The 16,332-nt window shown below is 34.4% G+C and overlaps 2 protein-coding genes across 2 annotated transcripts; both read right to left on the bottom strand.

The window, feature by feature from the left end:
- Positions 1-2,695: 2,695 nt before the first annotated feature.
- Positions 2,696-8,162, bottom strand: LOC128178827 (phytanoyl-CoA dioxygenase domain-containing protein 1-like). Its single transcript, XM_052846190.1, has 10 exons — positions 8,037-8,162; positions 6,182-6,331; positions 5,537-5,654; positions 5,137-5,237; positions 4,656-4,797; positions 4,453-4,547; positions 4,248-4,353; positions 4,015-4,099; positions 3,434-3,629; positions 2,696-3,055 (listed from the first exon to the last, which is right to left on the bottom strand). Exons 2-10 carry the CDS (start codon positions 6,311-6,313, stop codon positions 2,924-2,926), a joined length of 1,107 nt encoding a protein of 368 aa, XP_052702150.1. The 5' UTR covers positions 6,314-6,331; positions 8,037-8,162; the 3' UTR covers positions 2,696-2,923.
- Positions 8,163-9,057: 895 nt separating this feature from the next.
- LOC128177022 (uncharacterized) lies at positions 9,058-12,420 on the bottom strand. The gene is made up of 9 exons (XM_052843531.1): positions 12,196-12,420; positions 11,676-11,796; positions 11,068-11,168; positions 10,843-10,984; positions 10,606-10,700; positions 10,167-10,272; positions 9,931-10,012; positions 9,641-9,842; positions 9,058-9,491 (listed from the first exon to the last, which is right to left on the bottom strand). The coding sequence occupies exons 1-9, from the start codon at positions 12,334-12,336 to the stop codon at positions 9,384-9,386; spliced, it is 1,098 nt and encodes a 365-aa protein (XP_052699491.1). The 5' UTR covers positions 12,337-12,420; the 3' UTR covers positions 9,058-9,383.
- Between the last annotated feature and the right edge of the window lie 3,912 nt (positions 12,421-16,332).

Below are 16,332 nucleotides of genomic sequence, written 5' to 3'. Positions count from 1 at the left end.
TCTCGTATAGTTTTTCTTAATTCGTGTTCCTCTCGCAGAGAAGTTCTTCGACTTTGGTCCAATTCTTTTTCGAATGTTAACGTTTTTTCTCGAAGTAGGTTAGATTGTCCGTGATTTTGCATTCTCGTTTTCATGGTTCTATCCACGCTCAGGGAATCTATGATGGGAGCTCCCTTTGGTCCAGTATTACGAAGTTTTGATTGATATAAACTCATTGTATCTAGCGTCTCAATATTTAATATCCGCAATAATATAGCGCATCCACGCCGCTTTGTTCACGATTTTCAAATACACATCACAATCAATCTTTCTTTCTGCATTCGTGTATAAAGAGGTCTCCTTATCGCATCATATCACAAAAATCCCAAAACAAAATGTTCCAAATCCATTTAAAGCTCTTAAAACAAAGATGACAGCTAATAAGGTTTAGAACCGTTGTCACATTTCACTTCCAGACATACTGATAAATTGGCCCGCGACAAGTGTTTTATCTTCTGGACGCTAATTTTGAATTTGTTTGAAATTACTATTCAATGAATGTTGTTTTGTTTTGCTCCTGATGTTGTTTTCAATATATTATTGTGCTAAACCTTAGGTTTATTTGACGTCATCAAATTTGAGATGATAATGGACCTCCTCAAACTCTTGAAATAAATCAAAGCTAAAGAACCAAGAAAGAAAATGAAAGCAACTTAAGAAACAGTCTTTTCATGCTAATTGTTCGGAAGGTGGACCAGTGAACTTCTGGATTATATCTTATTTTTAATAATAACAACCATTTAAATTGTATGCACAATATACTGGTATAGGATGTTTTTTTATTTGGAGGCCGTGAAAGACAAAGAAAGAAATTTCTTTTAAATCGTGGGGTATCCTGGATTTAAATGAAGGTTTAATCCCGTTTAACATATTTATGTTGTAAAATGTCGTTAATTCACTACAAGGGATGTCCGACCTCCTTAAACATCCATTCTTAGCTCCACTGTAAACGGTGTTGACCGTTTTGCTCTCAGTGCTCAGGAGCCAATGATCTCTCTCTCTCTCTCTCTCTCTCTCTCTCTCTCTCTCTCTCTCTCTCTCTCTCTCTCTCTCTCTCTCTCTCCATTCGCAATGTTACCCAACATCAGACACATTCACTTCACATAAACGTGAACAGAATTGAAATTTCTGCGTATTATATTTTCAGTGCATAGCATTCGTTTAGATAACAAATATGCAGATCGTATACCATTCATAATCCGTTTAGCTAATTTAAAAATTATAACACAAATTACCTTAGATAAAAATTAAATCAAAAGTTGAAGAAGACGTTATGATAAACCAAAGATTACAATAATAAGTTAGTCATAACGAAGCCTTTCAACTGCTTTTGAATTTAAAAAATTGATAAACATAGGTCTAAATGTACATAAAAAAAATAAAACAGAATATATCTTTTTGTTAATTAGTAAAAACATTGTAAATTTTGGGGGTTTTAGATTTCCCCTGATTGTGCACTCAGAACAGCTACATTTTTACTGTTTTCAGTTACATTGTATTTTGCACTGACTATTGATTAATCAGGCGGTAACATCCATAGAAGTCATCGAGATTCTGTACAGGGACCTTTACACAGTCCGTCTGACACTTGCTATAAGTAGAGGGTGACGCATCGTTTTTTGGTGTGAACTCGGTCAAAGCAGCTGTTAACGGACCTATCTTAATTTTGAATCACAAAGCAAGCCTAATCAGATTTCGATGTTTTCATCTGTGTTTATTACTTAATGTCGTTATTTTGAAAGTTGTCCTCAGTATTAAAGAACCATTCACTTTTTTGACATGCAACTTTCTCAAAAGACACACCCTGGGCTCATCGTTAACGTTTTCCTATTGTCCACGTCCATTTATTTTGCGCATGAACGAGTAAATCTTCACAACATTTGACACACTGGACTAGACTTTTGATTTGACCATTGACTTCAAAATTTTCTAAAAAATGACAGAATCAACTACATTTATTTTCTGTTCCTGTTAAAACAGAAAAAAGACCAAACATTAAGTACATGTACAATTTAAAATTTTGGTTTTGCATTGCCCGGACCCGGATGATAATGATAACCAATAGATATAATACGGGGCCTGTCAATGGAAGAAATCATTCTATTTACTTCAACTGCTAAAAAGTGAGGCCCCTTTGAAGAAGGGGAAGATAATCATTACATAGAAAAATTTTAATTTATGATATCTTTTTGAAAAACCTTGCATGAACGCAATTCATTATGCATTTCTAAATGGGATAATCCTTAGTCAGTTAGTGTACATCGTAATTGAAAATATTTATAAAATACAGCTAAATGAAAGCATAAAGACATTCTGTAAAAGTTTATTGTCAAAATACATCATTTATATGAAACAAGAATTGATTGCAAAAATTTATAAAGATACATGTACACTGATTTAAATCATATACAGCATTTACTTCATGTATGAATAAATGGAGCAAGATGAACCAAATGATTATTAAGGTTCATTTTCGAATGCTTACAAAATTGCATTAAAATTCATTCTGCAATAAAAACGATGCATTATTATTGACAAAATATAAACAAATGTACTTTTTGATTACTGCAAAAACAGTTATATTTGCCCATCAAGGTTTCTTACTATTATGACATGCTCTTATATTCATTTTATTTTTTTAAACACATGCCTTATCTTTCTATATATTTTCGGGAATCAATAAAATGTATACGTATATCTACAAAAAAATCTTTAAGTAAATGACTTATAAAAATTTACCCCACCTCGGAGGAAACATACAAATATCTACAACGATATTGTGAATCAAACTTTGCATATCTGAATATAAAAACAGCTTATTAAAGATGTTAACAGTTGACTTTGGTGTGTGCGTCGTCATCAGTTTGTGTGTTTGACGTATACATTACGCCTTTGTCCAGGACTCCGGGTTGTCCTCCATTTCTCTATGCCGTTCCACGTGACGGTTCACGTGCACGATCTCCCACTTCTTCATCCAGGGACCCTGGATTGTCGTATCAAACTCGTCTATTTCCTCCTGGATCCAAAATAGATTCAGTTTAGAGTAAAAACAAGGTCATTGCAACTCTTTCGGAATGTTACACATTACAACAAAATCTGGTCCGATGGCGACATAAAAATATTTTTTCTCATTATTTTAAATCTTTTTGGTGGGCTTAGTTAAAAGCAGCAATTTAATATCGTATACTAGTAGCCATAAAAAACTATTGTTCAACCAATCAAACTATGAATCTCCAAGTGGCAAATTACGACTTTCCTCTCAAAGTTATCAAGTTGCGGAGTAGCCTTTTATATTTTTCTCTGTAAAGTTACAGAAATTATGTTGCATTTAAATTAAATAAAAAATGGAGAGGCGTTTTAAACATTTAGTCAAAAACGTGGGAAACGTTCCAACCTTGCCAGTCATGGCTGCCGTCTGCTTGTCGTGGCGGTTCACGGCGTCGAACGACTCCCAGTCAATCCTCATGCCGGAGTCCTTGGACGACCTCATCAACAGCCCCTCCTTCAGACCATAGAACCCCACTGGTTCTGAGGGTCTCTGCCAACGCAGGTCCAAACTCCAGCGAATTGCCTTTGACATGTTTGGTAGACTGAAAATTAGAATTGAAAAGATGTAGTCCAAATAAATAAGATCTTAAAAATGCAACCTACAATGGCTACATGTATCCCGTTTTCAGATATATTTGTTCTTTAGATGAACCAGGACGTACTTCAGTGTATATATATATATGTACGTCCCTAAGATTGATTTCCATGTCGATATGAATAATGCCAAATTGATGTTAGTGTAATTCTACGTAATAAGATTTGTTCTTAAATTATACCTCAATGCATCATCTTAAATCACAATGATATAGTTGTAATATTTTTTAATTTGTTTCTTAACTCAATCTGAAGGATCCGTTTTTGTTTCAGTCCGCGTAAGCGACTATATGCAAAACAATCTACAGATTAGCCTTGAAGATTGACCCTTACCTTCGATGTGGTACAAGGTTGTTAAATAGCAGCATGCCACCATAACTTATGGGACAGACCTTCAAATCGTTCTCTGTATCGATGTCTTTCAGGAAGAAACAAAACGATACATAATATGAATCTAACTAAAGCATCGAGTTCTAATGATAAAAATTCAAAATTCAAGTCAATCAAGTTAGACTCCAATATAAGAGACTACATGTATGGTCATCTAATGTAAAGATGACAGTTACCTAACGTCTTCCTCATTTCTTCTTCCTCTAGCATCACGTACCACGTGCCGCCATGGCAACACTGGTGGGTGCCAACCTTTCCGGTTTTGTGCCCTTTGGCCATCAACTGCAAATTTTACATCGCAAAAATTATCAATGGGTTGTGCACGCTTTAACTTTACAGATGATGATAAATAAAGAATTTAAATATAATTGTGATTTCAACCTGCATGCATCCGTTCGACTCGTTGGCGTCCAATAACGGAATCCAAGCAGTCGGCTGCATCACTTTGTATGAGGAATTGTCAAGATAACCAACATCTTAAATTAATAAGAGAATACAAAATTAGATATGACACACCATATATGATGCATGATGACGCATTTTATAGAGTAAATAATGGGAGACGGGGTAGGAGGGGGGTATACCTTGATGCCAGGGGACGGTTGTAGCCTCGTTCTGGGGAGTTTTCGTTCGGAGGTTCCATACAGGGTGGCCCATTATGTCTGGACCAATCAGCTGTTCTACAACGTTCAGAAGTCTGTCGTTTGACCACACATCCCTGAAAGCCTTCAAAGCACAAACAATTATATTTATTATGCTTTCATGTTAAATACAGAAATCTGATTGGTTTACACGCAGTTTATAATCCGTTCTATTACCCACAGCGTTAGCAACACACTTGGCAACAGGTAACACAGCGAATTGTTACATGCGTGTAAATTATGCGTGTTATGTAGCAGTTTATAAAATAACATCAATAGCATAACCATTCTACTCATCGTAATCATAAATAAAAATAATATTAAGAAAGCAAAGTGTTTTATTCTTTGGGTAGCCTGACCAACTACAATGTATTTTATCTTTTCAATGGACAGTTGTGACATTTACAAAATAAACTTGACCTACCTGTGGCATAGACCCTATCTTATGCAGCATGATGTTGGCACCCGGGCATTCTTTCTCAATCTCCGAGAGTCGTTCAAAAAGTCCAAGATCTTTGTACAATTCTTTAAGTAGGTATTTCAAAGATTGAAAAGCAACATCAGTTTTAAATTTAATATCATATGTAAAATATCGAAAAGCAACGTAAGGTTTAAACACTTCATAACAAAATAAAACGATTTTTTCCTTTTATACTGTAAAATGTCTTGTCAGTGGTTTTATAAAAGTTCAATTTTTGCTTCCAAATCCTTCGTTAAAATTTCTTATAATTTAAGAAGTTATACTCGTGATGAAAATATTATATTGTATTCATTATAAATCATAACAACACAATGGCTCATAAGAGGTGTCGTGTTTTCCTTACTCGTGATTTTGCCCGCATCGTGCAGCTTTTTGGCAAGGTCATCAACTAACACTTTGATAGCGTCCCTGCACGCATTCAGCTCTTCTGGTCGGAAAAAGTTCTCGACCACTAAGTAACCCTGAGATAAAGAAACGACTCTTCAAATACCGAATATCTCTGTTGTCTTTAATAATGGTCAATTTCGGTTAATCTTATCAAATAATTCAAATCGTCTGACAGTTTTGAGAACAGATAGCTGTTTGTTTTAAAAAATTGAGACGCATTGTGAAGTTCTCTCTCTCTCTCTCTCTCTCTCTCTCTCTCTCTCTCTCTCTCTCTCTCTCTCTCTCTCTCTCTCTCTGTGCTTTACAATTGCAGTCTACAGTATTATGAAGAGTAGTTTGTGAGTTTAGAAAAAATATGTCCATATCATCCATGTAGATGAGTAGTTCAAAGTGGTAACGGTAAATAAATTTTGAAAAAATAAATTGTTAATATTTTTGGAACTCATTTCTTTGGTATAAATGTAGCTCTGTGCACCATTTTTTAATAGAGAACAATCACACAGACTTGCTTGTAACAGTTCTGCAGCTAGGTAAGGAGGAAATGAGTAGATAGATCAACTTGTGTATTTATAGAAATGCAAAATTTTGCCTTGGCCCATACCTCCCTGAAGAAATGTTCGACCTCCTCCCTACTCAGCTGCCCCGGTTTCTTTTCTTTGGGCTGCTCTGGCATGGCGCTCATGTTGAACAGTTCTGGGTGAGCTTCGTCAGTTGAGCCTGGGTAAGTATCCATGATGATTTAAATGAGGGCCTGAAAGTAAAGGTAATTTTATAATGATTTTAAATTGCTTAATTGTCATATTGTTGTATACAGATAATTCGTTTGAAAAGCATCTTCATTTCTAGGTTATGTCAGTCGTGATATAGAATAATTAATGCAAATGACAACAGCAATAAAATACGTAAGACAGATCAAACTCTTAAAAACTTTTTCCCAATATACATGTATTTTCCTTTGAAAAAAATTCAGTTTTTGTTCTTAAAGTTGATTGTTATATCAAAAAATAATCTGTAATTAAAATTGGGTGCTAATTGTTTGTACAATTCCTACATCTGCAATTTTGACTAGAATGGTGATTTTATCTGTCTGCATAGCCGGATACTGATATTCGTCTGACAGACCATGGCCAGAGAATGCAATTAAGTTTTTTATTTAAAGAGTTGATTTTCTCCTTAAGTTGAATTTATACAAATCTTAAGATTAAAAAAAAATATCTGCATACACATATCTTATCATTTTGTTTAAAATCAATAATGAAATTACCAATCTCGATATTGACATTGATGTGTACATGTACAGTAGCTTCTGTTTGTCCATGAATATGATTTTCTCAAAATAATTACACTATATTTCTAAAGCACACATTAGTAACACTACGCAATCAATTATACACGTGTGCGCATTTACTTGTGAAGCATAAACAAGTTAAAAATAGACGTGTTTTCAAATCTTATTCAGGCTATAAATATATGTAGTCTGCTATTAGCTGATTAGCTTGAGGAGCATTATTAACTATTACCAGATTAAGCCTCGAATTGTATGAATTTACAATCTTATGTAGATAATTTTGTCATCATTATACCGGCTTAGCTGGTCGATATTGAATAATATTACTCTGGAGAAATACATGTGCGCTAGTCCCGTGATACAGATTACGTCGCTGTATACGAGGGTTGATCCATAAGGTCACAGATTCGATAAAATCGTGAAAAATCCGCGTAAAGTGACAAGAACTTGTCCATAAAGTATCTAATTACTGTTTTTGTCATCGTTGGGGATAGTATATTGTATAGTATTTAATATGCGATCAGTTTGTCGAGGAATCTTCAAGAAGTCATGAACATTGCTTTATGATATAGCTCATGTAAAAAAAAATAGTTTTAACTTTCCTTCGGAGTGTACATCTTTCGTCTATTTAATTTATCTATTAACATGACATCTGATATTATTAGATATTGGAACCACGTTTAGGGTACCCTGTTCACTCGGCTCTAAATTTTAGATTGAAATGCCAATTCTAGTACATTCTCTAGTGATTTATATCCATCAAAGCAAAAAATGCCTCGTATCACAAAGGAAAATTTTGATGCATCATTTTATATAATACAAAGCCAGTGTGAAACGCGGTGCATGGTGTGACACTACAACCCTTGCCGTATAAGAAGATAAGTGGCCTAGCACAGGGGCTCGTCACGAAGTTTTTCAACCTTTTATATCTACCAACTCTATACAATAAAATTTTATTGTATAGAGGTGGTAGACATAAAAGGTTGAAAAACTTCGTGAAGAGCCCCTGTGGGCATAGCGAACCTCACGTTGTACAGCTGTTTTAATTTTTGTTAGCAAAATGGCGGTGTGACACGTCTTTAAACACTTTCTTCTCTGAATATTCAATTATTTCACAATAATTGCTAAGTTATCTTAGCAGAATTTATAAAAACAACTGTTTACTTACCTTTTAAAATGGTAAAACGATGCCGACAGGACAAGATATGACGCCTTTTTTTACTCCGGAAGTAAATAATTGCAATGTAAAAAGTAAACCTACTCCTGAAGGACTTTCGGAGTCATTATTTCCGAAAAAATTAAATTCACTGTTCGATTATAACTTTATTATGGAATTCACTTTTAAAATTCAACATCTGTCGTGTAATATTTTCTCACAGTTCATTTCTTACCAGGTTACTTATTTACTAGTGATTGACACTTTTTGGACTCTATGTGTGATTTCAAAGAGAGTCACAAGAACTGCTAATCTGTTAAAACAACAATGTGAAATATCTTTTTTCATGTCTACTTAACATATACTTTCTTACTTACTTAGGCCTGTCATTCCGTGAGGAACATGTATAGGCCACCAACAACAGTCCTACAAAAGAACACGGTCCTGGGCTCGAATATATAGTCATGTACAATATCAGTATATACTATATACGTTCCCGACAATATATATCGGCAGTTCGGAATACGGAGGCCAGCCTCAGCCACGCCCAACTCACCCAGATCGAGTCCGAGTTCGGAGACCAATACAGGCCATGCCCGTCTCGTTTGAAACATGTCTGTAGACCTGTTGTAATGTTGCGACCCATGAAACTCGTCCAATAAATTCGGAATCCTGCATCAACAGCCTTTTATTTCTCTGGAATTGCATATTGGTGGACCTTCGGGAATACGGCACTCCACCCTTTGTTTTAACCTTACGGCCAACAGCCCGCCTCAAACTTATACATTGTACCCTCTACGCCAACATTCCCTCACCTCGTTCGTTCTGCACACGACGGATGCAGTTCCAGAAGAAATTCCGACCGTACGAATCTACATACACATTTCTATCAAAAGGAGTCCGAAGTTAACACATGTTGGTGAATGCGTTTCTGACTAGTGATATAATTTCTCTTAAGTATAAAGAAATCTAGAAAAATATTCAAAATTTAATTTTTAAGTTCGAAATTTAAAAAAAAAAAAAGAATTATCTGTTGACCATACAATATTCTAAGATGATTTCGATCTGATTCTCACAATGCTACTTCACGTATATGTAGAATGCAATTCATTAAAGTATATTTTTAAAAATCACAATAATTTCTGTTATATTAACAGAGTTTGTTTTATTGTATATGAGTACATATCGTAGTTACATTTATTTTTGTTCAATTTGCACTATTATATATCATAGAAACAAATTATCTTTATATCATTCACTAGAAAAAAACTAACAATCACAAATCAATTTTCAGTATTATTTGAACGGTTTTTGAAGTTTCTGTAACATTGCACGTATGGCAGTGTTCATCCGTTCGTTTTACATATATTCTTTCCACGCTTGGTCCGTGTGTCTGTTTGAATTGACAAGCTCCCATTTCCGGATCCAGGGACCGGAAATCGTGGTGTCGAAGTCATCATCCTTTCTCTGAAACACAAAAATCACACGTTTAATTACATATGCACAGTATATAAACAATGATGCACACGTTAACATGTATTCTCATGTTCATGTATCACTTTCGGCAAAGACAAAAGTTGAACGTCGAAAATTTCAAGGATATAAGTTTCTCTTACATCAACAATGGAACCATCTGAGTTCTTTTTAATTTTGAGACGTTCCACGGCATTAAACATACTCCAGTCGATTTTCATGTCCGGGTCCTTTGAGGATCGAAGTATGACGTCATTCTTCAGGCCATGCATGCCGTTAGGGAGACCTGTTTTCTTGAACCGAAAGTCGACACTCCATCGAATTCCATTAGAATAATTCTCTAGACTTAATTGAATATAGTTTATTTCACAAGAAAGAATGAAAAAATAATTCCATTATACAATCGTGCACTATACTTATTTTTAAAATTTACCTTCGATGGGGTAAGAAGTTACTGAAGACCAAAATACCACCATACGGCACCGGGCAAGTCTTGGCATCCTTAACATCAACTCCTGAATCATAAACCAAATTAATTTTATAATTAAGGGTAATATTTAGTGCTTAATTTACTAGTTTTTAAAACACTTAATAACCTATCATTACATTTTGTAATAAAAACATCATATGATCCAGTTATTGTTTTAAAAAACACAAACATTTATATACCTAAGTTATTTTTCAATTCCTCTTCCGGTAAATTCACGTACCACGTGTCACCAACACAACTGTAATGACGTCCAACCTTGCCTTTCAAGTGACCACGTGGTATTATCTGCAATTGTTTTACATTTGGAAAAGTTAAAATGTCTCCCCAATTCGATTAGAAATAAATAATTTTGCACATGCTGATTTCAACAAAAGTGTTTACTTCAATAAAACATTTATATAAAAAAAATCACATACAGCAAAAAAAAAAAAAAAAAAAAAAAAATATATATATATATATATATATATATATATATATATATATATATATATATATATATATATATATATATATATATATATACACACACACTAAAATCGTCAATAAAATCAAAATTAACACGCTGTCAAAATCACTACTGTGCCTTTACAGTACATTGTAAAAAGTTGATTTCTTTACCTGCAAACAACCGTTTTGTTCATTCGAATCAACAAATGGAATCCACACTGTCACCACAAGGGTTTGATAGGCATCAACACTCTGATAACCCAAATCTGATAAAAAAAAAAACTTTTGACTTAAAATCTCAAACTCTCCGTAAGGAGACAGTAAAAGCCGTTCATCCCATAAAGCAATGTCAAATCATACAAATAAGACAGTTTTTTAAAACAATTAATTCCGTAGTGATCATTTAACCTTGGTGCCAGGGGACTGTTGCCGCATCTGCTTTTGGTATCTTACACCGCAGACTCCAGTCCGGCATTCCAGCGATATCCGGTCCCAGAATTTGTTCCATTAAGTTTAACAATCGCTCATTGCCCCACACTTTCATAAACGCCTGAAATTGAGATGAACATTTGATTGTGTTTGAAAGACAAGAAGTGAGCTAAATACATGTACCTAATAATAGCAAATGCGTACCTCTGGAAGCTTTCCAGTCTTGTGAAGAATAATGTTAGCACCGGGAAATTCTTCATCCAATTTCGTGAGTCTTTCAAAAACCCCACAATCCTCGTGCAAACCTAGTCATAGCATTAATGCAGTTATTAATTTCATTAATGTTGATATTTCATAACAGTAACTTCTTTAAAAACACAATCTTCATTCTGAGTTTGAATTATCTAGAAAGAACATATATACTAGTACATAGAACATATATATACTTGAACATAGAACTTATATATTATAGTACATAGAACATATATATACTAGTTCATAGAACACATATATATACTAGTACATAGAACACATATATACTAGTACATAGAACACATATATATACTAGTATACATAGAAATACATAAACTATGACCAGAACTTGGTCTGAATTCTAATTCACTCTAGCGCCTGTGAACAGCTAGGACTTACTTTTGACTTTGCCACCTTTATATCATCTCCGCTATTCAAGGGTTTTTGATCCGCACTGCTCCTCAAGGATCAGAAACCGTCACTGGCTAGCGAAGATGCCTAGATATGCAGCGATATAAAGCTATATATGAACTTGTCCCCTTAATGCAGCTAGGCCTTACTTTTGATTTTGCCGCCTTTGTACAGCTTTTGCGCTAGCTCATCCACCAGTCCTCCGATAGCTTCTCTACACGGATCTAATTCTGTGGCCAGGTCAAAAAACTTATCCAGTTGGAAGTAACCCTAAGAAATTATATATAACCTTAAGAAATGGTGCCAATTTTAACCAAAACTACTATAAATTGCAATTATTTGTCGTTGAACTGTTGTTTTTCCTCGAAATTTTCCTTACTTTTTATACCGGTACAGAAGATTTTCATTCCGAAAACAAATCAGTTTCTATAATCCGCTCACGTTGATAGCTACAAAAGCGTAGCGATCTGCGTTCAAAGCGTCTAATTTAAATAACTGCTGCAGCTGGTCAAATGCACAGAAACTTGCCAGTCCATTATTTACTTTATCCCATTCATTTCTTATAGATTTCGCATGATTTCTAACATTACCACTATATATTATTCAAATAACGCATTCGTCTGCTATGCACAATTAAACTGACATATTTAATGTGCATTGCGTACTTGCCTCTTCAAAGTACTGCTTGATCAAGTTTTCCGGAACTTGACCTGGTTTCAATTCCTTCGGTTGAGGTGGCATAGCCCGGATATCGACAACTTCCGGATGTTCCTCCCCCGTGTATCCCGGAGCCATCTTCCTCGGATCCATCTTAAACGAAGTCCGACGTTTTGTAGGTCACTTTTGTTGTTCTAGTCTACAAGATAGTACGCTATCTTGATGGCGAAGGACATTTCAGTTATTGGGGCGTGTTGTAAAAAACAGCTTATCCGTTTTGTTCATAGTTGTATATATATGATTCCTTGAAATATCGGTAAGGTGCGGAAAAACAACTTGTGACCTCTATCATTTCAAAGAGCAACCTTTCTATTTAACAAAAAATAAGAAAGAGCCGTTTTAACAAGAGCTTGGACTTTTGGTGGAATGTTACCATCTAGTTTGCGCATCAAAACAATTTTAAAAGCTGTGAAATCTTCTAATTCGGTAAGAGAAGCTTATTAATATTCATGGAGAGTCAAAATCGGGTAGTTTTTTCCCCCAAATCTGCTATGCTGTGTGAAATTAACTCTGTTTCAACTGAAATAATCCATTCCTGGATGAAGTCGGACAAGTGTCATTGCGTTCAATGCATTCATATTTACTAGCAAACTATAATGACTAGACAGTTAACTATATAAGTAGGCCCCGCCTTTATTAAATTGGCGTTTGTCACGTATTCCCAAAATTCCGAACTATTGTTAAAATGGCTATGTTATGAAAAAATTATAGTTTCTTAAATCTCATAAGATTAAGATTAATAAATACATGTATAGGTTTTCTTTTAATTGACATCTGTCTAGCAAGATGTTTCATATTGATTTAAAGCAATATGAGCTGCAATTTTCATGATGAAATGTTTTGAACGAAAATGTTATTTTCTACTAAAATGACAAAAATATCATGGTTTTTAAATTTCTTTTCCCCAAAGTTTTGTGAAAAGGACCGTTAAAGAGCCTTAAAGGGGCATGGTCAACAATTATTTTAATGTTTACAATGCTTCAGTAAGGCATTTTAAATAGGCAACCAGAGTGTCATTTGATGAGTTATAAGCGAGTTACAGAGCTTACAATTCTTCACTATGTAAACAAAGCGTTTGTTTACATTTTGAATGTTGGAGTAAAAATTTCAGTTTTAGACCTAAAATGAATGTGTTAATCGTTAGGAACTGTTTATTTATGCTTAAAATGAATAATAAGATAGACAAACCAGCTTTTAAAGATTTTTTAATGGAATATTGATCCTACGTAAACAAAAACAGGGCACGAGCCTTGTTTACATGACGAAGAATTGTGAGCCCTGTATCTTGCTCAAAACTCAACGACTGGCACCCAAATTTCATTTGATCATTAGATATGCGTTCCTAAAGCATTGTAAATAATAAAAACAGAAAAATAAAATTTGACCAAAATCGTGACCATGCCCCTTTAATTGGAGCAAAATTGAATTATTGTCGTCCTGTACAAATATTTATTTGCTATATGTTCTTTAGAAGAGATATCTTTCCTCTGACAAAAATTAATGATTTTTTCCAACCTTATTTATCATAAAAGTTTAAGTTACATGCAGACTTAGCATACTAGCAGGTTTTTACAGCAAAATAAAATTCAAAAAAATACAGCTCATGTTGCTTTAAAGATTTAAAGGAAACTAGGTAATCATATTAAAGTTACCCGTCTCTACTTTTGAGTAAAATAGCGGACATTGTATGGTCAACCAGGGCTGTAACTGAAACTTCCTCTTTGATTTGTTGTAGTAGATCCAATTCATATATTGACAGTCCCCTAAAACCCAAATATTTACATCAACCGTGTATGATTCCCTCTATTTCTTACGGAAACTTAACTTAATTCATAGAAATACAGAAACTGCAGAACTGAAATCTTCACGCCCCGTTTATCGATTGGTCGAAACATACAGCGACCTACGAAAAATCACGGACTGCACGAAATAATCATGAAGATGTCAGACTCAAATTCCCTTAGGAGACGACTCGGCTGTTTATTTTTGCCAACCTTTTTTGATGTAAATTAACAGTAATTTAGTTTATTTAACTTACTTTTTACAATCATTTCTTAAATTTGTAAAATAAAATATGTACATTCTGTAAATATATATAAAAAGTAAAATGCTTTCTTCTGTGATTCATTTGGGTTATTAAAGGTAGCGATCATTGCAGAACAAAATTTATATTTTCCGCAATGTCTCTACCTTCATATTCCGCATGAATCATCATGTAAAGAAAGCATTTTATCTTTGAAAGTGTCCTCTGCCAGATTGTATATCTTACAAACTTGAGGTGCAAGACTGCAATTATCGTTAATGCTTTATTATTTTGTAAAGTATCGTTTAAACATTCGAATTTGAATTACCATCTTTTGTGACACATCAACATCCTCATACAATGTATTTGACCAAATAAATGTTTGCATTGTTGATTTATCTTAGAGGTAATAATGCATTTTCCAAGTGTAGAAGTTAAATTTTAATACATTCATTAAATCGTCTTGGTAGTATTTATAATATACATTACATTTTTACAATAAGGCATAGATCTCTGAACTGTTGTTATTGCAATTGTTGATCCATTAAGCTATTACCTCCAACTTTTTTGAAACACTCGTTGTTTGATGAAACAATGCAACTCAATTGTAATGTGATTTCATATAGCGCAAATTTTGTGCGCCGTAAATTGCAAGTTTTTGACACGTAAGACACTGTAGCTTCCAGTTCGTCCATCCAGATTTCGTCAGACCAGGAGCTACAGACCTGCAGCTGTTGTGTTTATCAACCTTCAAAAATAGGAATCAGCTTTATTATAGTCTGTCCCAATATATTAATGCTGCATATCTGAACGATTTTTAATAAAAATACACATACTTGTGACAGAAGTGCAATTGAAATCGATGAAAGGGAAAATGTCCAGGATAACTTCATTCGCACATTATCTACGGAGATTTACAATGGGGAATGTTGACATCTTTTCTCCATTCGGAAGTACTCGGTACACCTCGCGCAATTTTTCAATGCTATCATCCGGGCGTCGTCATCTCCTTGGCAATGGAAAACCCCCGTAGACATTTTATTTTTAGCCGTGTATTGATTCTCGACAAGCTAGAGGGGGCGTTTCAAAAGGGAAATCTTGGGATTTTTTCATACTTAAGAAATAAAGTACGAGTTTTCGTGAATGTTGCAGAATAACCTCCGAGGTCGAGAAATGTTGTTTTGAAATATAAAAGCCGAGGCGTTAGCCGAGGCTTTTATATTTCAAACAACATTTCGAGACCGAGGAGGTTATCCTGCAACATTCATGAAAACAAGAACTTTATTTCTATTCTACTAACGGCACAGTATTTCTACAGATCGTTTCTCCTATAGAGAGACGATCTAGGTCATTTTGACGGCTGTTCCGTGTAACCCCAACGGTTTTGTTAGTAATGTTTACATGTGTATCGATCAAAGGAATCACATGCAGACGACATAATTTTTTCTTAGGATTTTAATACTCTTCACTTATTTATAAAATATCTTTGAATCACATTCTTAATATTTTAAAGACAATTTAATACGATTATTACTACAACACGTTATATATTTTATGTAAAAACACGCCGAGAAAATGTGCTAGGGAGGTCCTAGGAACAGCCGCATTGATCTCTTAATAATAAAGATTTGAGGCAATACACATTGTTTTGACTGGAACTAACACGTGAAATTGACATGGTTTTAAAACTTTTTACGGTTTGAAGTGGTACTTCCATGATCAGTGCGAGACAAATAGGTATTTCTGATCTGATAATTTACTGATGACGTTCGTGGTATATTGGAGAATAATGTCCGCGGCATCTCTTTGATCTCGGCAATAACTGTAGTAGAATATTGAATGAACATCGTCTGAACCAAGAGGTACTTATAAATATCGAATAATTTAAGGAAATATGCGCCAAAAGTATCTTGGGACAGACTATAACTGCTCATACGTTATACCAAAACAACGAAAACAGGTCCACATGGAAACTTACACTAAACTGACACAATATACAATATGGTCGTTCTTTTACTTTTTTGATAACAAAATCGAGAGGATATTGAACAAACATTAACTAAAGA

Source organism: Crassostrea angulata, chromosome 3, assembly GCF_025612915.1.
Source record: "Crassostrea angulata isolate pt1a10 chromosome 3, ASM2561291v2, whole genome shotgun sequence".
NCBI lineage: Eukaryota > Metazoa > Mollusca > Bivalvia > Ostreida > Ostreidae > Magallana > Magallana angulata.
The sequence above is the reverse complement of the archived record's forward strand: the minus strand, read 5'-3'. Positions and strand labels throughout refer to the sequence as shown.